Here is a 25,000-nt window from a genome sequence, read left to right as displayed (position 1 = left end):
CCCCACCATTTATTTTGATGCATGTTTCTGAGCCATTGTTCAAAACTAATTTTGCTCTGCGCTTCTCTGACTTCAAAACAGGCGCTACACATGTCACATTGCACTGCCTCGTTTGTGGTTTTGCCGAGGGCTCCAAAAGCCAACCCGCCCAACGAACTTCGGTTAACTTCCAACCTCGACAATATATCCCATTTTAGGCACAGAAGGGCATTTGCGAATGTCATCGCTGGCACTATGACACCTTTCCAGATTCCACGAACCACCTCATACTTATTACGGCCCCAGAATGCTTTATGTTTCATTATTGCTGCATTCCGCATCCCTTTTATTTTCAGATTATCTTGGTGGGTGCTTGACTAAGGCTTTTCTTCCTTTATGTATACTCCTGTGTACTTTGCTTGACTATGGGTATGACTGGCTATTGCATTGACACCACGTAGCTACTCGACTCTTCATTAAAGGCCATAATTCCCGATTTGTCGGAGCTAAATGAAAGGCCTGGATATTTCGTTGCATTGCCACACATATTCGCACGTGTTTGTAACTCTCTTGCATTGTCTGCCAGCAGCACTACGTCGTCCGAATATACCAGTCCAGGCACCCTCTGTTGCACCATTTGTCCATTACGCGTCTATGATAAATGAAATCCGAATTGACTGTTTTCCAGTTGCCTTTCTATGCCCTTAACATAAAGCGTGAACTACGGAGACAGAGGGCATCCTTGCTTTATTCATTGGCGAACTTCCACCACTTCATTTCAACTTCGGCCTTGCCATAAAATTTTTACTCGGTTGTTTCTATATAGCTCACTCAGCAACTCCACTAAATCTTCATCTATGCCTTCATGCTTGAGAATATGCCTTAACAACTGCCTGTTTACGTTGTCCTAGCCTCCCTTAATATCTAGAAATGCTATCCATAAAGGCCTATTCTGAGCTACTGAAATCTCTATGCATTCGGTTAGAACAAGAATATTCTAAGCGTCTGCCTGGTCTGAACCCATTCTGTAGTCTCCCCATTGCATCATTTATTTCCGCCCATTTGGACAGTTCTAATTTTGTGGCTTGCATTGCCATTCTGTATAGCACCGACGTTACCGTAACTGGCATGTACGAGCTTGTCCTATCCTTATCACCTTTGCCTTTGTAGGTGAGGTTGATCTTACTTTCACGTCAACTAGCTGCAGCTTTCTTAGTTTTAATCACTCTTTTAATGGCATTATAGTCATCAGCGCCATGCTCTGTGGACCGAGTTCTTTGATTAGCTGTATTGGGATTTCATCGAATCCTGCGGCGGTATCATTAGGGACATTTTCTTCTGCGTTTTTCCATTAACAACTTTCTATGGTAAATTTTTATCTGTCGGGCTTCTCTGTTGATGCTGGATCTGCTTGGTTCTGAACTGTGCTTTCTTTGTGTGCCCAAGTTAGTCCTAACAGTGTCTGCTATGTACAGCATCGCTCTGCGCCACCCCTAATAGAAGGCAGCGCCGCCCCTCAACTGAAGCAGACACCGCGCTTCAGGAAACATGAGCTCCATTAACTTCAGCTAGCCAGGGACGCGTATCGGAGGCCATACAGTGAACCTCGTCAAATTTTTTTGCAACGAGTAGTTGCTGCAGAAACAGCCCTTTGCTTCGCTCCGTCATATTGGAGCAGACACTGAAAACTGGTAGCGAAATCATGTGCCGCGAATCTGCAGTGATTGCTTTAGTCGGCATGTGGCGTTGCGCTCTGTCAGATTATTTTTAAAGACGAAGCTTTGCCATTACTAAGGACAAAAACATACCGGAGCAAATATTCGAAATTACACGAGGCCTGTGTATGATGCAGCAAAAATCCGGAGACCGCTCAGCACATCCGAATGGAATGCTAAGGGATTCACCTAGCGAGACCAGTACGTAAACTACAACTTCGCAGAAGCGCATGGACTTAAGGTATAAAAGTAGACGGAAATAACAACCGGTCAGCAGTCGAGACAAGATAGGTTTAGAGAATTGGTGAAAAGAAAAAAGTAACAGGGAATAGACTGACACAACCAGATCCATCACAGGCATGGACACTGGTACAGCGTAGATAGAAAAGATTAAAGATACGTGTAAGAGAATGCTATGAAAAACAAAAATAATTACATACTTCAGTAACTGAAGCAGGCTACGTGACGATTTCTCCCATCCCCGTTTCAAAGGGAACGCCAATAAATCATCACCATTATCGTTATCGGGTAGAATTAGTAAGTGTTGAGTTTATTGCGGGAAACTAGAAACAAACAAAAGAAATATACCGTTGTCCAGGTGACCGGCGAAAGCGCAAAAGAGCCTGAAAAAGCACCTGCCCTCCCCCTCCCTAAACCAAGATTCACCACCAAAATGACACAAAGGTCAGTGTTAACATTTCACAATAACTGTGGTAGAGAAGAAGAAATAAAAAAAGCGATAGTCATAAGACGCAAGACATATAGGTGCGTAGACTAACGCTTTTGTACATAGTTTCTGTATAGACTCACTTTACCCCTGGTAGCACATACAGTAACTAGACTCGGGGGATTTCACCGTAGCACGGTGCCTAAATGATCGCATTTTTGGGGTTGTCACGCGTACAACCAGGTTTGGTGTTATCCGAAGTAATGGGAGGTGCACGATTACTAGTTTTGAAAAAAGTCACGTGTACAGGAAACCAATAAAATAGAGTGATTCGGCGTCTCAGAAACTGGTCGTCAGGTGGTCAGGCCATGGGAGCGCTGACGTGTGCTCGGTCAGCCTGCCTGCACATAGTGCTTTGACTTAACTTGGCACAATACATGTGAACGCGCTTGGGTTCGACTGAGTCTTCTGACTCGACCCGTGAGCGTCGACTTCATATAAACGAAGTGAATGACAGAGCAGATGAAAATGACGTGCAGAAATATGCATTGGAATACGCTGAAATACGTTGAAATACAGCACGTTTAAGAATCGCCTCAAAATGACATGCCTTACAGGGGTATTTCATGCCTTTTTTCTTCTTGTTCTCTTTCTTTTGTGTGTCCACACCTGTCCTTTTGTGATCCGTCCTTCTTTCTTTCGTTTTGCCCGTCCTGCAGATTCCCTTTTGCTTTTCAGATCTCATTTGTACGTGGAGCAGCTTTCTCTTCTTTGTATGACTTAACCCGCCGTGGTTGCTCAGTGGCTATGGTGTTGGGCTGCTGAGCACGAGGTCGCGGGATCGAATCCCGGCCACGGCGGCCGCATTTCGATGGGGGCGAAATGCGAAAACACCCGTGTACTTAGATTTAGGTGCACGTTAAAGAACCCCAGGTGGTCAAAATTTCCGGAGTCCTCCACTACGGCGTGCCTCATAATCAGAAAGTGGTTTTGGCACGTAAAACCGCAAATATTATTATTATTATTTGTATGACTAGGCTTTTACGATAATAAAACGAAATTGATATTGCGCAATAGCTTTTCAGCTAAAGTTAAAGCTCCGCGTTTGAAACATTCTAAGCGTTACTCGAAAATGAAAGCTTCTGCTATCACAGTTTTGACTCTGAATTTCTTTTTTTCTTTTTGCATAACGTAAAACGTTGTCGATGTCGCTAAGAGCCAGTGTTTTGGTCATTGTCACGAGAAAATTGAGAACGACCTCTCTTTTCCGTGTCTTTCTTTGCAGGCTGACGAAACGGCTTTTCGAAGGGAACCTCTCGCAAACTTTAAGAGGAGCAGATAACTAACAAGGAAACGATGGACGTGGTGGTTTGCGTGAACAACGTATAATTACATCAGCCCGGCGTTCAGGCAATACTGTCTTCTTTCTACGCTTACTGTATATGAAAACAAGGTGAAGACGATTTGCGAGGAAGAACATACACAGTGGCCGCACGCGGTCTTGTTTGGCGCTCGGAATTCACGGCCGATACCCCATAGTGCGTTCTACCAGGACACTGAGAAACAACAATACGCTCTGAAGTATGACCCAGTGTTTGGACGCAAAAGCAGAAAGAAGTCTGTCACCGCAGTGCCAAAGACGTATTCCCGAAAGAGAAACGCCAACGATGGAGCCACTCTCCGAAGAAAGAGCCCAGAGCTACCTCCGGCACCTGGCCGTTTCCAAGCCCTCCGAGCCCACCTTGGACTTACTCGATCGACTGATCACGGCGCACCTAGAGCGCGCCACCTTCGAGAATCTGGACGTGCTGCTAGAGCGACGCGTCAGCCTCGACGCTGAGGCCGTACTCCGCAAGGTGATGGAGAGCGGCCGCGGAGGCTACTGCTACGAGCTCAACTCTCTCTTCGCCCGCCTGCTGCTGGCGCTTGGCTACAGCGTGCGCCTGCGAGCGGCCCGCTTGCGTCTCACGACTCCCGACGACTCGGACAAGCGCACGCCCCTCTCCCACATGGTGCTGCTGGTCGAACTGACCGACGGCCGGTGCTACATCGTGGACGTCGGCATGGCGCACTGCGGTCTGCACCGGGCGCTGCCCCTGGAAGGCGACGCGACTCCATTCCGCCTGCGCAACTTGGACGCGACGGAGGCTCTTGAGATCGCGGGGCCCACGTGCGACGGTGGCTGGAAGGCCATTTACGTCGTCGAGCCGTACGACTTCGACTGGCTCGACTTCGGCATGCTCAACTGGTACTCGTCGACCCACCCGGACAGCTCGATGCGGCGCCTCCTCTTGGTGGGACGCCGATCACCCCGGGACGACGGCTGTTGGCTCCGGCTTATCAACGACAGGTTTGTGCGCTGGTCGCCGATACGGGGCGTCGTCGAGAAGCGGGTGATGCAGGACGAGAACGACATCCTGGAGATTCTGCGAGACGATTTCGGGCTGAACCTGAACGCTGCGGACGACGTAGTACCGCTGCGTGTTCGCTTGCGAGGCCTGCTGGAGAATTCGAGGCTGGGCCAGAACCTCTTTCTGAAGGAACCGATTTCGCCGGAGGGATAACTGCAGCGTTCTTGTCGCGGTGACGAAAATGATTTTCGCTGTACAACAGAAAAAGAGATAGCGGAAACAATTTTTGTGCGATAAATATGTATACATACCATAGGCTTGTTGCGTGCACGATAAATATAGTATAGTATGGTATAGCGAGCCCAGATAAATAAGTTTATTGACTGCAAAAGGCAGAGAGGTCGGCCGGAAAGTGGAGTATCTGGTCTGCTACTCTGTGAGAGGGAAGGGAAGAAGAGAAGAAAGGGGTCACAATGGGGGATGATTATGATGGGAGCAACGAGATGAAAGAACAGATCGCATAAGTGTTACCATCAAAAGCTCGAATCCAGGGCAGTGGCGCCTAAGCGTGAAAAATAACGCATTGCCTCTATCGTGTGCCCCACTCTCATCAAGCATGCGCCTATGAGGAGGTCCACCGATAGTGGTCTGCTGTCCAAAGGTATCAAGGTAGCTGCCAGTTTTAGTCTATCGCGCGCATACACAGGGCACACTGCGAGTACATGGTCTGTTGTCTCAACAACGCCACACGCTGAACAGTCCGGGGAGTCCGACAGTCCAATGATCTGCAAGTACCGGCGCGTGAAAGTGTCGCCTAAAGGTAGTCTGTGTATATGGTATGCATTAGGGCGTGGAATTCCCCGCGGAACAGCAAAATGAATACTGGGATCAAGCCTTTTAAGGCGGACGTGGCGAGCGTCTAGGTGGTCCCAGTATCTTCTTGTCGCACTCCTCATTGATTCCGACAGGAGGCACGTGATGTCCAGTCTAGAGGATGGCACAACAGTTCGCAGGCCATTGCTGAGGGCGCGCCTTGCTGAGTATCGGCCGTCTCATTACCATTGAGCCCACAGTGTCCCGGGATGCATTGGAACACTCATTGGGTGCCCTTTTTCTTGAGCGCATGAAAGGAGCAAGGTGATCTGCAGCTCCAGAGCCTGACAGGCGGTTTACAGCGCGGGTTTCGAGTCGGTGAAGATGCACCACTCTTGAGGTTCTATACCCCGCAGATGTGGCGAATCGCTTACCGAATCGCCGGGAGGCGACGACGAAGTGTCTTTTGATACAGCGTTGTTATTTCTAGCTCCGGTTTATTTCTGTGAAAAGCTAAGTTCATCCGCTGGTCCTCGCTCTCTCCTGGGTCGTAATGGAAGTGAACGACCCTGCACATCTGCCAGCGGCGTCAGCGGCGGCCGCCTCCAGGAAGCGGATCGGTCAGCAGAGCGACACTGACAGCGAGGACACCGATGTGTACTCTCAGCAGTGAGGACACTTCCGATGATGACTTCCAGCTTGTGCAGAGCCGCAGAGCGAAGAGAAGGAATACCAGGACGTCCTCATCGTCAGGCACGCAAACAGTGAGACAGACGCAGAGGCCGGACGCCAATAACATCATATGTGTGGCTGTGTTTCCCACCGTCAACATGAAGCTACTTAACAGGCAATCTGTGTCGACGTCAACGGAAGCCCTGGTGCCAAATGAAATATCGGACATTCGAGTGAACACCCGTGAAAATCTGGCGGTTGATGTCCAGCATGCGGCTGCTTTGACCACTCTACGCAGCGTATCGGACCTCGACGGCATTCAGGTGCGCTCTTACATCCCTCTGAGATCTGATGTCGTCACAGGCGTTATCCACGACGTAGGCGTCGTTATCCTTAATAAAGATTTGCCGATTCTTATCAAGCCAGCAAATGATGAGGTCATCGTTGATGTTAAGCGGCTAGGCAGTTCACGCTGAGTGAAAATATCATTCAAGGGTAAATTTATACCCTCGCATGTGAAGGTGGGACACTTCAGACATGCAGTGCGGCCTTTCAGTGCCGCAAATGTATGAAACTGGGACACGTGAGCAGCGTCTGCGAAAATCAGGCAGCATGCTCCCGCTGCGGAGAGCCCCACGCTGCATATAAATGCGGCGCGACTGTAACGAAGTGTTCAACCTGCGGAGGATCACGTGAAGATTCGTCGAAGAAATGCCCACATATTAAGAAGGAAATGGCCATCTTGAAAGAGATGGCGAGAGATCATTCATCTCTTCGCGAAGCCGCCGATAAAATCAGGAAGCGACGTTCACGCCGCTGGCGCTCAAGGAAGGCTCTTCAAGGAAGGCGCATGCCACTTCCTACAACACCACCTCCTCCTCCACCGCCCAGGCGAGACAATGTGGAAAGGACCGCGAAGAGCAATTCCTTTGAGAAGACCACATGTGCCGAATCTTGGCCGGCTGTACCGAAACGACCACATTCACCAACAGAATCACAGCAAACTTTCACTGGACAACCCCCGACGTCTACTGTCGGCGATTTGTGCGACCAAGACAGGCAGGTGGCTAATATGCTGCAATCGCTAATTAATACAATGCGCATTATACTGAGCAAGCTGCACACACCAGCAGCTCGAAGCGCTCTGCAAATACTGGATGCACTAAATCCAGTGCTTGCTAGCATCGTTAAAGCATCATGGCTCGACCAATAGTTCGCTTCCGCACTGAACTTAAACGTGCATCGATTTTTCAGTGGAATGTCAGGGGTCTAAGGACCCGTATATCAGGCTTTCGCCAAATAATTTTTACAAATCGCTTCCCCATACTGGTCATTTGCGAACGATATACATCAACTCCACTCAGACTGTACGGTTATAAATCTTTCGTCTCGTCCACATGCGGTACGAGCACGAAAGTGATCATCTGCATCCGCACGGACTTAACATATGTCGCTAACGCGGTAGAGCCTCATGACGACAACCAATAAGTCTGCCTAAATGTCCAAAAGAAGAATGCGTCATTTACACTAATTGGAGCCTACATCTCCTCAGCGGGTCACTTTGACGGCGAACGACTTAATAAAATATCACTAATGAACAATGGGCCCTGGGTTATCACAAGTGACTTCAACGCGCATCACCAGCTATGGGGAAACACTATAATTGACTCCAAAGGCAGGAATCCTGCCTCCTTTGCGCCGACCATGATTTGTGCTGTGTGAATGACGGCAGCCCTACATTTCTGCGAGACGCGGACCTATGTAGCTGCTTGAATTTACCTTTGGTGCAAGGCGCTTTGCCTCGAGCGTCCAATGGTTTACGGACATAGAAGCACATGGAAGCGACCATATTCCAACATACATAAAGATTAGAGCAGTTGAGCAACGCTCCTCTACTTTCTTGCGTACAGTTGATTGGTCAAAGTTTAAGAAGGATATGGATGCCCCATGTCGGGAAGGCCTTTCACACACTATCGAAGAAGCAATCGCAGAGGCATTGAAAACATCCATCTGCTCGCTTGCAACGTCAGCAAGGCGAACAGACTTGAACATGGAACTGGAGCGGCTGCGTGCGGCACGCCGACAAGCGGAGAGGAGGTATCGGCGTACGAAGTCCGTCTTGCATCTCAGGGCTTCACGACCCATACAAAAGAAAGTCCAGCGTCGAATAAACTGGAAGATAAGCGATGGAAAAGTTTCTGTCAGTCGCTTGATCCCCGAAAATTGCTCTCGCACGTATGGAGAATGGTTAGGGGTCTTCGCTCATCTCCGCATCAAAGGAAGCCCTTGGTTGCTCTGGCCCTCTACAAACTCCGCTCGGAACTTCAAGTGGCTGAAGAGCTCTATGCACGGGTTGCTGGGTGCGTGGCCATCATTACTGACGCAGCATTGAATGACATCCCTGAGGCACGTTTACCAGAAATGGACGTGCTATTTTCACTCGAAGAGCTCAATGCTGCGTTGGCGACCTGCAGGCGTTCTTAGTCACCAGGACCTGATGGCCTCACCTATGCTGCCCCATGCCACCTTGGACATAACACACGTGATGAGCTGCTCAACTACTACAATGCGTCTTGGCAGAACAGCGTCGTCCCTAAACAATGGAAATCGAGCCGCTTGATCCCCTTTCTGAAACCTGGAAAGTCTCCGCTTGAGCTCTCATCATATCGTCCGATTGCGCTTTCGAGCTGCGTCGGCAAAGTGGTAGAAAGATTGATTCTTGATGGCTTGGAATGGTACCTAGAGCGATTCAACATCTATCCGGACGCCATGACGGGCTTTCGTCAAAGTGGCTCGTCCATCGACAACGTCATTGACATCTTAACCTGGGTCCAAAATAAAAAAAAGCCTTAAGCACCTATCTGCGGCACTTTTTCTAGATATAAAGGGAGCATACGACAACGTCGCCCATGAGGCCATACTGAACTCACTTGAGGCTGGTGGAGTTGGTGGCCGGATATATAAATGGAATCAGGACTATTTGACTGAGAGGCGTTTTTTCTTACAGACCGAAGACGGCCCAACTTCAGATCATTAGATCTGCCTTGGTGTGCCGCAGGATGGAGTGTCGAGCCCTATTTTGTTCAACGTCGTCCTGGTAGGACTAGCGGATTGCCTACCGCAGACAGTTCATGACTCAATATAGGCCAACGACATTTGCATCTGGGCCTCTGCGGTGACTCGCCCTCAGCTAAGAGCCAGGCTTCAGCAGGCGGCAACCACGACGGCGTCATATCTCCGAGAACAAGGTCTCAGTGTGCCTACTGAAAAGTGCGCATTACTTGGTTTTACGCACAAACAAATGTCATTGTACCCTGTTTCCATCAATGACCAAGCTGTATCCTATGTTAAGACATCGCTTTCTGGGCGTCATCATTGACCGCAACCTCTCGTGGAGCCCCCACTGCGTCTATCTCAAGAAGTTAGTCGCCATTGCTCAGGTCTTCGAATTGCTGTGCGGGAAAAAACTGGGGTACACCAGTCCATTCTATGTTGCAGCTGTACAGGGTTTTGTTTCTCGGACTCCTACGTTACAGCCTACCAGAGTTGTCAAATGCATGCAAGACGAACTTTCGCGTCTGGGAGAGCATACGAGGTCAAGCCCTACGCAAGTGTTTAGGGCTGCCTCGGTGCACCTCAACAGCTGCAACAATCACCATCGTGGGAGATCATATAATCCAGACACATTTAGCTGTCGACTCTCTCAGACCGCACATTAGCCTTCTGTCAAGGATCCCCGACCATCATTTGGCCACCCTACCAGCCGAGAGACCTCAAGCGACCTTTTCACGAGTGATTAGCGCTCATCAAGAGTGCATACCGGCATCTTTTACACCGGCGGCGAAGCCTTCCTCTCCCCTGTGGTGCCTGCGACTGCCTCAAGTGAATTTTGATATTCCTGGAATTACAAAAAAGTCCAATCATCCAGCACCGGCTATGAAGCAACTTACGCTCCTATTACTGCACCAGACGTATCATGACCACATTCATATATACACCGATGGTTCGACCTCACCTACCAGCTCCACTGCCGCATTCGTCGTTCCAGTCAAGAACGTCACAATTAAATTCAGATTCTCGCATACGACTACATCTACATCGGCAGAACTTGCAGGTCTCCATGCCGGTATGATGTACATCACCGAAGAGCCAACAGAGAAATGGGTCACATTTTGTGTCTCTAATGCAGCCCATCACAGTCTCAAGTCTGCATTACATCACAGAACTTACGAGGAGATGATTTCATTTCATTTCATTTCATTTATTTACTCTCAGGGCCGTTCGGCGTTACAGAGAGGAGTGGGTATACAAAAATGCAAATGGCTATACACGAATACATTTTTAGTAGGAAGCTTAATGAAGGTGATCGTATACAGCAGACTTGAAGACTTCGGGTACTGCGATGGACACGACGGAGGCAGGAAGGTGGTTCCAGTCCGCGCTTGTCTTCGGAACAAACGAATCAAAATAAAGATTAGTCCTGCAGCTTGGCACGCCAACTTTGAACCGGTGGTCCATGCGGGATGAAAAGTAAGGAGGAGTAGTAAAGAGTGATTGCTTAAGAGTGTCAGAGATGAAATATATTTTGTGAAAGAGGCATAATCGAGAAATACGACAGCGTAAGGAAAGGTCAGGAAGATCTAATGTTTTCTTCATTAGTGTTACACTGGCTGAACGAGAATAGTTAGAGAGTATAAAACGAGCAGAACGATTTTGGATGGATTCGAGGGCTTGTACGAGTGATTTAGTGTGAGGATCCCAAACGGAAGCAGCATATTCTAGTTTCGGGCGCACGAGAGTATTATATAGAAGTAGTTTTAGGGACACAGGAGCCAGGGAAAAATTACGGCGAAGGAAACCAAGTGTGCGGTTAGCATTATTAGTGATATGTTCAACGTGCTTTTTCCATGATAGGTTGGCAGTAATGTATACGCCAAGATACTTATAATCGGAGACTGTAGTTAAAGAAGAGTTATTAAGGAAGTATGTGCATGAAGACTGGTTAGGCGTGCGCGTTATTCTCATTGCTTTGCACTTACCAATATTTAGTTTCATAGACCAGGTGTGACACCAAGTGGAGATTTTATCCAGATCAGATTGAAGAATGGCTGCATCAGAAGGTTTAGATATTTGTCTATATATTACGCAATCATCAGCATAGAGTCTAATTTGTGAGTCAATGGAATTAGGAAGGTCGTTAATATAAATGAGAAAAAGCAGAGGACCTAGTACGGAGCCTTGGGGAACTCCGGATGTTACGGGGCATGCAGGTGAGTCACAGTCATTAATTGAAACGTACTGGGTACGGTCCTGCAAAAAACACTCGATCCACTTCATCAGATTAGTATCTAGGTTTAGTTTACTAAGCTTGAGAAGTAGTAGTTGATGAGATACCGTATCAAATGCTTTCGCGAAATCTAAAAAAATGCAATCCACAAGTGATGAACAGTCCAAAATGGAAAACAAGTCATTAGTAAATGCGACCAGTTGAGTTTCACAGGAGTGGTGTTTGCGAAATCCATGCTGATTAGGTGTGAAGAAACAGTTTGATTCTAGATGCGACATTAGGTTAGAATATATTATATGTTCAAGAAGTTTGCATGGAATCGATGTTAATGAGATAGGCCTGTAGTTGTGAGGGCTATGAACATCACCCGATTTATGCACCGGAACCACCTTTCCCACCTTCCAGTCGTCCGGCAACGTGGCGCTCTGCAATGACTGAGCAAAAACATACGACAGTATAATGGAAGAATAAGTCTGGGTATTTTTCAGAAACTTGTAGTTAATACCATCGGTGCCAGCTGACGATGAGAGTTTAGCAACTTGAATGAGTTTAGAAATGCCTACCCAGTCGATAAGGATTGGGTCCATTTGAAAGAAGTCAGGTGCAGAAATAATAGGAACGGTTATTGGTGCAATATGTGAAAAGGATGATGAAAATGTGTCATTGAGTAAGATACAGCACTGTTTATTTGATACAAAGAATCCTCGATCGTTCCTCAAGCGAACTTCTTCGGATTCGCGCATGCCGATAACATTCCAAAATTTGCGTGGATTTGAAGTAAGTAAAGAGGGAAGGGTTGAATGAAAATAATTGTGTTTAGCACCGATGAGAGCACGTTTATATTCCGCAGCGGTAGATTGATAAGCCAACCTTGATCTGTCAGTCATAGCTTTCTTGCAGCGGCGGAACATGCGCTTTTTCCTGTTTAGTAAGCGTTTTAGCGATAAGTTGAACCACGGCGAACGCCTCTTGCTAGATATTCTTCGTAGCGGAATATATTTATCGACAAGTGCTTTGACTTGCATTTGAAATAACCGCCAGTTCTCTTGCACTGTGCGTTCCCAGAACTGTGGCGAGAACTCGTCAACGAATTTTTCCAAAGCAGTATTAATGGCTTGAAAATCTGCTCTCCCGTAATCGCGGATTATTTTCGAATGTTTCGATGTGCGGTGCGAGCGCGATGGCTTAGTAAAATGGATTGTAAGGTGATCACTTAGACCTGGCAGTAGCGTTAGGGAAGAGACCGAATCGGGATAGTTGGTTAGTACAAGGTCGAGTGATAGCTGACATCAGGGAAGTGCACCACCATCCTCTGGAAAGAGGACACCACATTATATTTCAATGGATTCCTGCTCACTGTGGCATCGTCGGCAACAACCTAGCTGACAAGGCTGCCTGGTGTGCCCACGAAGATACCAAGACGCGTCCAATACCTTTGGCGAGGTCGGACGCTGCCAGAGAACTTCGCCTATTTGCACGCAAGAAGTCAGAAGATCTCTGGATTTCAACTGCCTTCAATTGCAGGTTACGTAAACTTGACCCCACGCTACGGCTACAACTGCCATTTAGCCTTTCCCGCGGTCAAACAACCTTGTTGTGACGCTTGTGGCTGGGAGTGGCGTTCACGAACGCATACTCCTATTGTAAGGGAATGGCCGAGAGCCCGATGTGCGACTCCCGTGGGTGCGAGGAGACCATCGAGAACCTATTGTGTACCTGCCCTCGCTACGATGTCCAATGCCTCTCTCTGCGGGCAACTTTACGCCGACTGGACTCGAGACCGTTCACCGAGTCAAAGATACTCGGACCGTGGCCACACCCGTCACTGGCTCGAAAAGCGATTCGTGCACTAGTGCAGTACTTGAAGTGCACTGGCTTAAGAGACCATTTATAGTGTCCTTGTGTATGGTGTCCCTCCCACACGTACTCAGTGCTCACCTCTCCCTTTCTTCCTCTTTCTATTCCACTTTACCCAACCCCCAGTATAGGGTAGGAAACCGGATGCTCTTCTGGTTGACCCCCCTGCCTTTTTTATCCTTGTTTTCTCTCTCTTACCGAATGGCCACAAGCTCTGCAGCGGCTGATGTAGAATTATGGTCTAAAACGAAACTTCGAGTCAACCGCTGGGCGGGTATCGCCACACCACAGCTGCTGTCGATGCCTTTGGTGACACGGATTTTTCGGCGTACACATGAGCACGTCTGGTATGGTGACCAGACGTATGCCAGAGCAAGTTGCTGCAGTCCCCTAACGGGAACCAATGATTTATTCTTTATTATTTTAGTGTGCCTTCAAGACCGAAGTATTACAGATGGGAGTGGTAAAAACATACTCAAGTAAATAACACAGCAGCAAAAAATTGTTACTTATTACAGCAAAATTGATTGGTTAGTTGTATCCGGGAGTGATAATGTCTGGTAAGGCCGAACGAAACTTTGAGTTGTCCTTGATTGCAACTGCGCAGGCAGATGGTTCCATTCCTCAGAGGTCCTAGGAATTAATGATTCGTCACAGGTTCTGGTGCGGCATTGAATGATTCCAACCTTATGGCTATGATCAATGCGAGAGAACCTGTAGGTAGGACATTGCATAAGATTATCGCACAGGTAGGAGTTGTGGAAATATAGTTCATGAAATAAAGCAAGGTGAAAGCACTTACGCCGGGCTGAGAGAGTAGCAAATAGGAAAGAATTTTTCATGGCAGTTACGCTTGATGTGCAGCTGTAATTGCTATGAATGAAACGCGCGGCAATGTTTTGGATTAGTTCAAGTGATTGAATAAGGGTGTCGAGGTGCGGGTCCTAGATGGATGAGGAGGACCCCATTTTACTCCTAACAAGCGTTTTAATTGTATAAGATTAATTTTAATTATGTAGGAGCAGAAGGAAATTTCGGCGAAGATAACCTAGCATGCGGTTAGTATTGTTAATTACCTTATCGATGTGCAACGACCAGGAAAGTGACGAGGTTAAGTGGACGCCTAGTTATTTATAGGAGGTTACGACCTCTAGGGGAGTATCATTAGCGTAATAGTTCGGCGGAGAAATATCGCTGCCAGTTTTTATTTAGTATTTACTTATTTACTATGCCGGAGACATGCAGGCACACTGAAGGTTGAGCCATCACCCACGGTGGTTTGACGGGGTGATATGGAAGGGCGTCGCCTGAGGTTATGTGGGGTTGGTGGCCGCGCAGTGCATTTGTGAAGCTCCTGTCCGGCCACTCATGCAGAATCGACGTCAATGGATGGCGATGGTGTCGTGTGAGTAAGCGTAAATACACACGAAGTGGTTTGTGGAACGCGGGTAGCGATAATAGGCAGACGCGGGCTTCCTCAATCGTGCATTTTTTAGAGGCACGCCGTGACAGGCCAAGGCATATCTTGAGTGCCTGCGCTTGAACACTCTCTAATGTACGTAAGCAGGAAATGTTTAAGTTTGACAGTATCGGGAGGCTGTAGCGAATGTAGCCTACGAATATAGTGGGTCCCCATTTCATGCCTGCTACGAAGCGAAGAACATGGCAAAAAAAAAGAGTAAGTTTTTGCTTCAGCATATTAACATGCCTCGACCACGACAAACCGCGCGCTCAATGATAGGGCCCAATAATCTGTGGTGGGAGACATAAGGTATCGCCACACCGTTAATGGAGAACGAGTAGAGGCAGACAGATTTGTGCGTAAATGCATCCACAGCGCAATTACAGCAGCTAAGAGCAAACCCGGACGCCGTAGGTATCGTGAAGTAGATGACACAACGCGTTCAATTCTCGCAGGCAGTTGTAAGCGTGTCGAACCAGAAGCCCAGATACAGATGCCATCCGCATATGCACTGATGTGGATGTGAGCTGTAAGTTCACTCACCAATAGGCCAATCAGCGCCACATTAAATAAGGTTGGGCTAAGAGCTCTACCCTGAGGAACTCCACGGCATACCTGATGACGAATTGTCTCTCCGTCAGGCGTGGACATCTAAACGAAGCGGCCGCTGAGGTAGCTCACAATCCACAGGTGGAGTCAGCCGCCATCGTCGAAGTCGTCTAGGGCATTGAGAATGGCTTCGTGAAGGACGTTATCGTAGGCTTCTTTGATGTCAGCAGCATCGAGTCGGCGTCTACGTTTTTCATGTTCCACTGTCGTTACGAGGTCGATGACGCTGTCAATCGAAGAACGACCCCACCGATCCCGGTCATCATGTCTCGATAAAGATCATTCCTCACCAGAAACCATTCGAGCCTTGCCAGCACCATTTGTTCCACAGAGAACGAAATCGCTCACGTACACAGCGGTAAACACATTCTTGCGCCAGAACAAGCGTTACTTGCGAAAGTGCGCTTCTCGGCGCAGTGAAAATGGCGTTACCTCATGAACCCTTAAAATACGCTCTGGGCTTCCTTTGCCCCACCAATAAGGACGTATGCACCAGCAAAGCGTTAACAAGAACGCATCAGAACTTACCCACGACTTGCGTTGTCTAATTCCTCTACTAAAGCTATAGGCTAAACACCATTTAAATGTCACCAATTTATGGACATAAATCGTGTGACGCTTTCCTTTCAGTATTTTCTCTTTTTCTAGTTCTTCCTAAAGGTTTGAGAAGTGGGCGAGTATGTGGCCGTGTTTGGCGAGTGTCTTCATTTGAATTTCGGAAATCTTAATCTAACTCCTTCAAATATAAGAATATGACGTTCGTTAAACGTACCGCGTTCATGTGAGTATACTTTACACAACGAACTAGGCACACAACTACAACCTCGGGCATACACATGCTTATGTTGTCGAAGAAACACGCGTGTGTTCCGTTGGTTCTTCGCCGGATAATACGCGAAAATTCAGTGCGCGGCCAATTCCCCAGGCCTCACGCTCTCGGGAGCGCTAACTTGTGTATAATCAAGGCACTTGCCACTTAAGAGGACACCACAGAGGAAAGTAATTTGAGCTGTATCTATAAATCACGCTTTTGCGATACCAAATATGCAATTGACACCGCGAAACGAGGCTTGATAATTCAGAAGCGGCACAAAAAACGATATACAGCTGGCGACGCCTTTAAGCTTTCGCACCAGTACGGCGTGACTTCATGGATTCAAAAGGCGTCTGTACGGACCTAGTTAATTCCTTGTTATTGGTAAAGATATAGGCTACATAATATTGTTAATTAAGCTGAATAGTGAACTTAACAAGCCCGGAGAACTTTTAATTTAGCCTTCACAACGGCCTAAGTACGAAAATATATCGGTAAGCCTCTGACGCCACACTGACGTACTGAAGCTAGCATTCGGGTGCGAAATTTAGCAAAAGAAAAAAAATAGGGGAGGGGAATTGAAGTTGAAGCTTATTTCAGGCTCCACGAAAAAAAATTGTCCTTGGTATTTAACCAACATGTTACCGTGGTATTAAGAAAAATGTTTTTTTAAGGAATAATTTATCAGTCTAAAGTGATTTAGTGTTTATGTTTAGTAACCTTTAAGTGTATTTGCTGAGCACAGCCTTCGTACTTCGCTTTCTGGTTACTTATACGAAGAGTCTCTTGACTGCAATATAGAGTGGTTGACTGATGGGCTAGTTCGTGAATCTCTGCAGTCTTCAGTGGCTCATCGCCATCAATGTTTTGCATCTGCATCTCCCTAAGTATACATGCATCCAGTGATTACTGTTGTACCACGTATGTGGGGATTCTGAAGATAAACTCGTTTCTTGCAGCGGGAAAGCTGAAGAGTAATGGTTTGCGGTCGGCTTTTACGTATTCAATAATAAATGACTAAAGCACTTACTGTGACACATGGCTTGCAGTTCTTTGTGCAGGCTGAGCACTGGGAGTATGGAGGCATTACTTATCGCACACAAAATGGCGGCCGCGTTGAAGCCAGTTCTTGGACCCAACAAACAGCCTCTACCAACGTCTTCCGAGATTTTTTCTTGAAAGAACAATACTACAGCTTTTAACTTGTACGCGAAACTTTCTAGCCGCCTAAGCCTTACTAGATTCGACTACGCACAGACGCGCGCCATCTTGGAGACCATGAATATCATTGGCTCACTTCCGGTCTCCAAAGTAGGTGCTCTGCTGGGAGCCAACCGCCCAGCATCGTAAAAAGTCCCAGGCCGGCGCCGAACACGCTGCACAGACGCAGCGTAAGCTTGAGGAGCGACTCCATAAGCCCACTTTTCGGCAGTACGCACTAGAGGGTCATCGCGGCGAAGTCTCTTCAGATTGTTTTGACGAGAACGATCTGAACTGTCGCCCGCGGTCGACGCCCAGCTGCGGGTGGTGCTGCTCCCTGCACAGTTCTCTCCCGAGCCGGACGTTGCCTGGTTGCAGTCGCGCGCGCAGCTCTGCGGTTCGCTTCTTCTGCAGCGGTTCGCGCCTTGCGAGGAGATAACGTGCAGAGAAGACAAACACAGGTACCCAGACTACGCGGCGCACATATCACACCCTTGACCCGTGGCACGACGCCATGCTGTTTATGATGACGTTGATGATTTATTCGCATCGGCTCTGGAACGGGGCGGTGACAAATAGTCACTTAGCCTGCTAGAGTTCACCAAGACCAGCTACATGCACCATGCTACTCATTGAGAAGTGGCCCCCTTACAATAATTAGTTAGGTTTTAATTTATTTACGGTTAATTGTGCCACTAAGAAGGTATTTGGTTGAAATTAAGTTTCCGTGGAATATTTTAAACTGAGCTTCGCAAACAGATGGGCCACCGTGTTTTAATAAAAAAAGTAGCCTTTTCCATGTCCATAGAACGCCTGCTTAATCAGCCAAAGGAAGCTTTCAGACTAGCCTCATTATATGTATAAAAAAAGAGTGCGAATTGATCCATTTAGGGGGAGATGGCGGTGTCTCGTATGTTCGAGACTAATGGCAGTAACTTTCCTAACGTCCATAAAACTCGAAAAAAAAAATTGGCAGTATATTTCTGATTTACATTGCGAGCCGTCCCCGGGTCACAGCAGACCTTTATAGCGTGTTCTGGCTAATATTAGCCGAGGTACTCAACGACAAAAGAACGGTGTTTAAGAAAACACGTTGTCCTACGGTGGGCGGTCGTCGGCATTGCGACAACTGAACGTATGTGTTAAAAGGGTATCTCGCACCGTGTTTTTTTTTTTTCATTGAGCCGTTTGCTTAACGTTAGCTGCGGCACCCTATATGCAAACATATCCTGCACAAACAAGAAAGCAATCCATACACAAAACAAATACACATTAATTAGCACACAAACACTGCTCGTGCTACCTACACCCGATACATTTAAACCAACAACGCCAGGGAGGGGGGGATCTTTGTTCTACGCAATAAAGCAATCAATCTCGACAGGATGCTTATAGTAATCTAATAGGCAACTCAATGGCACTCTACCCTGTCAATATAAAACCTAATTATAATGAATGCATCTCGATTAGCGGCTAGTAAATCGAATACATTTCGATTTTCCCGTTTCGAGGGTGCTCAATGGCTGGTCAGTTACATGTTTGCCGATTGTTAGTCAAATGATGTTTTCTTAATTTTAGTGAATGTAAAGCTTATAGAGTGGGAGTCAATTGACACTTCGGTACCTTCAGTCAATTTCTTCTCTGTCGAGCGCACTCATTAAAAATTGAGGTTGAATAGATTTTCTGTGTTCTCACAAGAAACATGGCAAGGGGTAAATTGAAACTCGTACTATGTAAGGGACGTATTCAATGCATTCATGGCGATCGTTGGCGTGGAATACATTCATTGAAAAGCGGCACATATACCCAGTGCTCGTCAAAGACTTTCATCACACAGCGGCCCCTACCCAGTCCCGCGTTTACAGTGACCCATGTCGGCCTGAAAGAGGTTGAAGAGCGGCGCATGTAATCTGACGTTGAAGTTGGTCTGGCGGTTGGTTTCGAACTTAGTTCCCTCGGCAGAGCAGCCCGAATCGCTACCCGTTCGACTATGCACTCTGACTACCTAGTGACTTAAGTGGGCGGGAAACGATTAGATACAAACATATTGCATAGCTAGATAGCCTCCGGAAAGGGCGTGAAGTAACCTAAGAATGCCAGCGAATTAATGAGCAGCTTTCTTTCGACTTTCTCGGTGGCACCGAAAAAAAAAAAGAAAAGATGGGTCCGTCGCCCGCCGCACTCAGGCGTTATCAGTTCAGTCCTGAAGTTCTGAAATGATATCGGAGGATGACGCCATTAAAGGAAGTGTGTTCTGCAGGACATAAAGAGGCTTAGTGCCGAGCGATTTCAATGATAATCTAAACTGTCCGTATGGTACGCGTTAAATGATGTCAAGAATCAAGTGCTGGGGTGCAGAAATGGGTCGGAATGTGAGGGGGAAAATAAAAGTGGACCTAATTGATTTAATTCATACATTTACTGTGAGAAAAAGAGGCTCTCCGCATGGATAGCATATACAGGGTGTCCCGACTGTTATGCATCATGATTTCAATATATGCAAATGCCACATAGCGGGCCAGAACCGCGGTAATGTTATTTTCCGTCGCTTGGGGATAATCACATAATAATAATAATAATAATAATAATAATAATAATAATAATAATAATAATAATAATAATAATAATAATAATGATGATGATGATGATGATGATGATGATGACGACGATGATGATGATGATGATGATGATGATGACGACGACGATGCTTATGGATGCACGTGGTGTGGCGGGCAAGCCTTGTGGCGTCTGAAGGAGCCAATTAACTTTAATAACAAGGATGGGCTCTCCGTGGCCAAAGCAGGGGTGATGAGGATTTGCGGCGTTTGTGAAAAGCGCTAAACATCGTTCTTCTGCCTTTTACAGAGAGACTGGCGACGTCGCTGCTGAACCTGTTGCGATCTCGGGCCACGAGCTTCGCACTGCGGCTGTGATCAGCGCATCGTAAACCACGGTGCATCGACCCAGCTGTCTACGGTGATCGCTACGGACGGCGCTTGCGTCGACTTCCGGCTCACGTGATACCTGATTCGGTCAGTGGGGGGAAACTCCCCGGTTTCGGTGGCAGTAAAGTTACTGTATATGCTACCTACGTAGCATATACGGTAACTCTAGGTGACAGAGGTAATTGGCGCCATCTCTGTAGTGGGCGAACCCAAAAATCCCTTTCTCTTGCATGGCCTCGAAGATCCAGGCGACCGAGCCCTTCCCCTCCAACTCCTCTCCAGTCGCCCTCCCTCGTTACTCCCTCGCAACTCCCTCACCTTCGACTTTCTCCGCGCGCACGCTGTGCGGCCCCGCCGGCCCGGCGCCAGCTCAGCCCGCTGCAGGACGTTTCATATTTCGTTAGCTGCTCTTATCGCGAAGCGTGTGCTGCTGCGCGTTGACCGGCGTGAGTAGTTTCGTCAGTTTCGTGGTCCTCGGTAGCTGTGTGCTTGTGCTCCGCGATGTTTCACCCGTTTCACGACTCGTACTGCTCGTGCTTCCTGCAGTGGTACACAAATACCTCAAAAACAAACCCTGCAAAGTTGTTCCGGGTGCCTAAAGACAACAGGTGAGCGCTCAGACCCAAGGACATCAGAATGCGCATGTACACGAACACAGTCCTGTCCATATGTGTGCTCCATGAGGCTCCGCACGTCGTTGCGCCTTTATTGTGCTACACTTGCCTCTTCCCGGTAGAGAAAGCTGACAAATAGCTATTCCTCCTCATCATCCTCTGGTCTATGACTTGTGTTTTTCTGTGCCAAGTCTCATTCTGGAACTTCAGTACCTTGCCCAGCTTCCCATAGCGCCCTCAGTGCTTTTTATATGTGTCACGTTCTAGAAACGTACTAACAGCTGAAAAATTACGGTTCGTGTTTGTGTACTATCTCAGTAACCGCCGATGGGAAAACCGTGCTAACAACCTTCATGTGTAGGCATGATACACTTTTTTTCTTCTGGAAAGCATGAGCATTGCAAGTGTCCTACATGCAAATTTTTGCCGTCTATGTTTATTATACAAAGGAGTGCCCAGTAGGTACGACTTAGTGCTTAAGTGACGTAATTTTATTGCTAAGCATTGCATTCGGGTCGAAAGAAACGTCGTGTTGTTGGCTTATTTTACCTGGTGTTTGATTGAGGAATAAGTCTTTCTGCGAATGTTTTCTATGTGCTGCTGCAAAAGCCGACTATTTTCTGTTCCGCTTGCCACCGTTACTGAAGTTGTGGCCAAGTGCAAAATAATGTGATAATGTGTATTTCAGTTTCTAGTACTGTGTTATTTTTGTTTTGCCATGTCTTTTTCAATTTGTTCAGCAGTAATAAACATGTCACGCATTTCATATACTTTCGTGCAGATTTATAAGTAAGCTCTTTTTGTGTGTGGCTCTCAGTCAAACAATGTTAGCATTTTGTTCTATTTTTTAGGTATATTGCGTGTCATTGTTTTTGCCATTACCAGTGAGGTTTCCCTTTTTATAGTTGTCACGACTATGTCATACATGTCGTCCAATTTTGTGCAATAACTTATTGCATATATCAGAAGGTCGTCTACATTTCAGTCTTGAGGGCGTTATATAAAATGTACATGAAACGGCCTTCGCGTTTTCTAGCGCTTTCTTTTGTTATTTCACCGTCTGTGAACTTTTTTGTTTAGTACTCTTCTATATGCTATGCACCTTTCACTTTTGCTCATTTTGAGCGTGTATCAAAGCAGGTTATAGGAAAAATGTGTTTTCGGAAACGAAGTCGATAAAGCGAGACTAAACATCTGCTGTGTTGGAAGCGGAATTTTTTTAATGTCCCAGCACATGCTGGTATAATATAAATATGGCAAGACTGCGTGCGTGCCAACGGCGCATCACGCACCTGCTCGCAAGCAATGCCAATGCGCTGCGCAGTGCGCGCGCGATAAAAAAAAGAAAAAAACGTGCCCAGTACAGGTAAAAACAAAAAAGTAAGCGACGAGCGCAGCATGGGGGGAAAGGGGGAAAGTTAGCGGAGCGAGTATGCATTATAAAAACTAAAAAGAAAAGAAAAACGTTTGGGAGAGGAGGCGCCGTGCGGCTGCTATTCCTGTTGCCATGACAACGTAAACAATCGTGTGCGCCGCCATTTTGCTTCTACGTCGCCCATTGGTTAGGGCCACTCCAAGGTTAGGGCCGTAACTGAAGGGGACCTTGGCGCTAGCGTCGAAAGAGCGTCTGCTCGAAAACAGCCATTGGCAGCCATGCGGAGATTCACCCCCCTGATTCGGTACCCGCTGCCGGCGATCAGCTATAAAAGGGCCCTGTGGATTGTGCATCGTTGGGATTGGCGGCGTTTGTGAAAAGCGCTAGGCATCGTTCTTCTGCCTTTTATAGGTGAGTGCAATTTCATAGCGTTGTAAACTGGCCCTTAGTGCACGCCGCAAATCCCAAGCTCAGTGCCTATGATTATATGTGTACAGTATGGGTGTTGGCATTGTCACATATCGAGCGCGGATAGGTAGCCATAGCCAATGACTACAGTGGGGCTGTAGTGAAAGACTTCGTTTTTATGAAGCTGCTGGTTTCTGTGCTACATGGTGCCCGAGAGGGCGACTGATTGTTCTTATGTTTTCTACGGCTCCTCTCCTTATCTGCTGCGGTGAGCCCTGACAAGATAGACAAGGTTATTGATGCCCTAAAGGATGCCGAATCGGCGCTTGAAAATTTTCAAAAGGAAATTAGCAGAAAGATGAAGGACATCTTATCAGGTATGACTGACCTTAAGAAAAGCCTTTCGAAAGTGCAAGCTTTGCTAGACGATTCTTTGGGAAATGCCACAGCGTTATCCGAAGACAAAAAAAGGTGTCGATGACATCAAAAGCGATCTTACATGCTTTTCTCATAGGCGGCATACTGAACCTAACATAGCTGAAATTCTTTATGACATCAACAATCGCATGCGTAGAAAAAATTTGATATTCAAAGGCTTGCCCGAGGCAGAGAAAGAATACTACGAGGCTTCTCAAGTTGTCATTGAAAGCTTCTGCAGAGATCGCCTTGGCCTCGAGGTAACGGATATTGAACGTGCACATCGCATTGGATCTCGCAGGCAAGGGCAGCACCGGTCATTATTAGTGAAGCTTCTACTCTACAAGACAAAATGCAGTATTCTGGCTAATTCCTACAAGCTAAATGTTTCGAAATTAAAGGTTTGGATAGATGAGGACTTTTCACCTCGAATACTATTCGTGCGCAAACATCTTCGCGACTTTGATCGAGCGAATTGTCAACCCGATGAAATGTTTAAGTTATCTTTCGATAAGCTAAAGATAGGCAGGAAATTATATCGGTACCAGGATTTCGAGGGCAGGGTCGTAGAATGTGTCCAGCGAAATGCAAACCCATGACGTAGTCGCCACGCTCGGAAAGACAGTGGGACACCTAAATTTTCTATAATTTTCGCCAACTTTCGTAGCATCCTTAACAAACAAGATGAGATTACTTCCTTCATTCACGCTTGTAATGCAGATGTTATAATCTGAACGGAAACGTGGTTAACTCCTGAAGTTAGCAATTCTGAGTTACAAATTTCAAATTTATTCACGGCTTTTCGTAAAGACCATGTGGATAGAAAAGGAGGAGGTATAGCAGTAGCCGTAAGAAGGCATATAAAGGTAAAACCCATTCCTACTGATAGCATTCTTTACTCTATTTGGGTTGCATGCTATTTACCAGATGTACCTTTGGTTATTGGAGCATGCTATAGGCAACCTGACTTTCTACAAGATTTTTTGAGGAACTGCAGTCTGTATTAGGCTCCGTCCAATCCGAATGTAATAACTCTCCCGTAATTTTGGCCAGCGATTTTAACTTTTCAGGCACAGAGTGGTATGCTTTAAGATCCCCTAGCACGCGCCAGACACGCGATTGTGCAGATTTTGTTGACCTTTTAGAATATTTTCAGGTGTCTCACCTTTTTGAAATTCCTACGCGACACAATGCTAGTCTGGATATGCTTCTAACAACACACCCCGAACGTGGTACCGTGGATGTACTAGAGTATATCAGTTACCACCGTGTCATACATTGCACCTTTAAAACGCAAACCGTGAAGAAAACGCGACAAGAAAGATTTATGACTGTTCTAAAGCCGATTCCGAAAGCTTCAACTCTGAGCTGTCTGACTTTTACCTGTCATTCATGCAAAAGCAGGAAAACTGTTCATTGCTAGATAACTGGATTCGTTTTCGTGACGAGTTGTTAAAACTGCGGGAGAGATACATTCCAACAAAATGGACCTAGGAAACAGCAGACAAGCCATGGTTTACTCGATAGATTAAGCGACATTTGAATAAAAAGATTCGTTTGTTTCGAAAAACAAGAAGCGCAAAATCTGTTGAAGCTAAGTCAGAATAATCATCGCTTTCTCAATTATCTGCATTTCATAATGAGGCTGCCAAATAAAAGTTTTTTAACCAAGATATTTTGCAATGTCTAAAAACAGATCTAAAAAAAATTTGGTGAAGGTCATTTCTCCCGCACCTACGAAAGAGTTACCTGTTTTTGACACTGAGTCTGGTGCTGCAATTGATGTCATGAGTGTTCCTGATCGGCTTAATTTAT

At 46.7% G+C, this 25,000-nt stretch overlaps 2 protein-coding genes across 7 annotated transcripts in view; both read left to right on the top strand.

Moving 5' to 3' along the window:
- Positions 1–5,833, top strand: part of LOC135915974 (arylamine N-acetyltransferase / N-hydroxyarylamine O-acetyltransferase-like) — a 15,195-nt gene extending 9,362 nt beyond the window's left edge. For 3 of the 4 annotated variants that reach the window (XM_065449152.2, XM_065449153.2, XM_065449151.2), the window contains exon 3: positions 3,647–5,833. In XM_065449152.2, the coding sequence (XP_065305224.1) occupies positions 3,945–4,925 (981 nt within the window). In that variant the 5' untranslated portion in view covers positions 3,647–3,944 and the 3' untranslated portion in view covers positions 4,926–5,833. Of the gene's footprint in view, positions 1–2,292; positions 2,379–3,646 lie in introns of all 4 variants that reach the window. The other variant, XM_070539674.1, reaches the window with a different exon arrangement.
- Positions 5,834–20,839: 15,006 nt separating this feature from the next.
- The window catches only part of LOC135915973 (arylamine N-acetyltransferase / N-hydroxyarylamine O-acetyltransferase-like), a 15,176-nt gene continuing 11,015 nt past the window's right edge, over positions 20,840–25,000 (top strand). The window contains exon 1 of one of the 3 annotated variants that reach the window (XM_065449149.2): positions 20,840–20,979. The gene's annotated coding sequence lies outside the window, so the exon portion shown is untranslated. Of the gene's footprint in view, positions 20,980–22,387; positions 22,772–25,000 lie in introns of those variants that run through there. The other 2 variants (XM_065449148.2, XM_065449150.2) reach the window with 2 other exon arrangements.

Source organism: Dermacentor albipictus, chromosome 5 (assembly GCF_038994185.2).
Source record: "Dermacentor albipictus isolate Rhodes 1998 colony chromosome 5, USDA_Dalb.pri_finalv2, whole genome shotgun sequence".
In the NCBI taxonomy this organism is placed as follows: Eukaryota; Metazoa; Arthropoda; class Arachnida; order Ixodida; family Ixodidae; genus Dermacentor; species Dermacentor albipictus.
The sequence above is the reverse complement of the archived record's forward strand: the minus strand, read 5'-3'. Positions and strand labels throughout refer to the sequence as shown.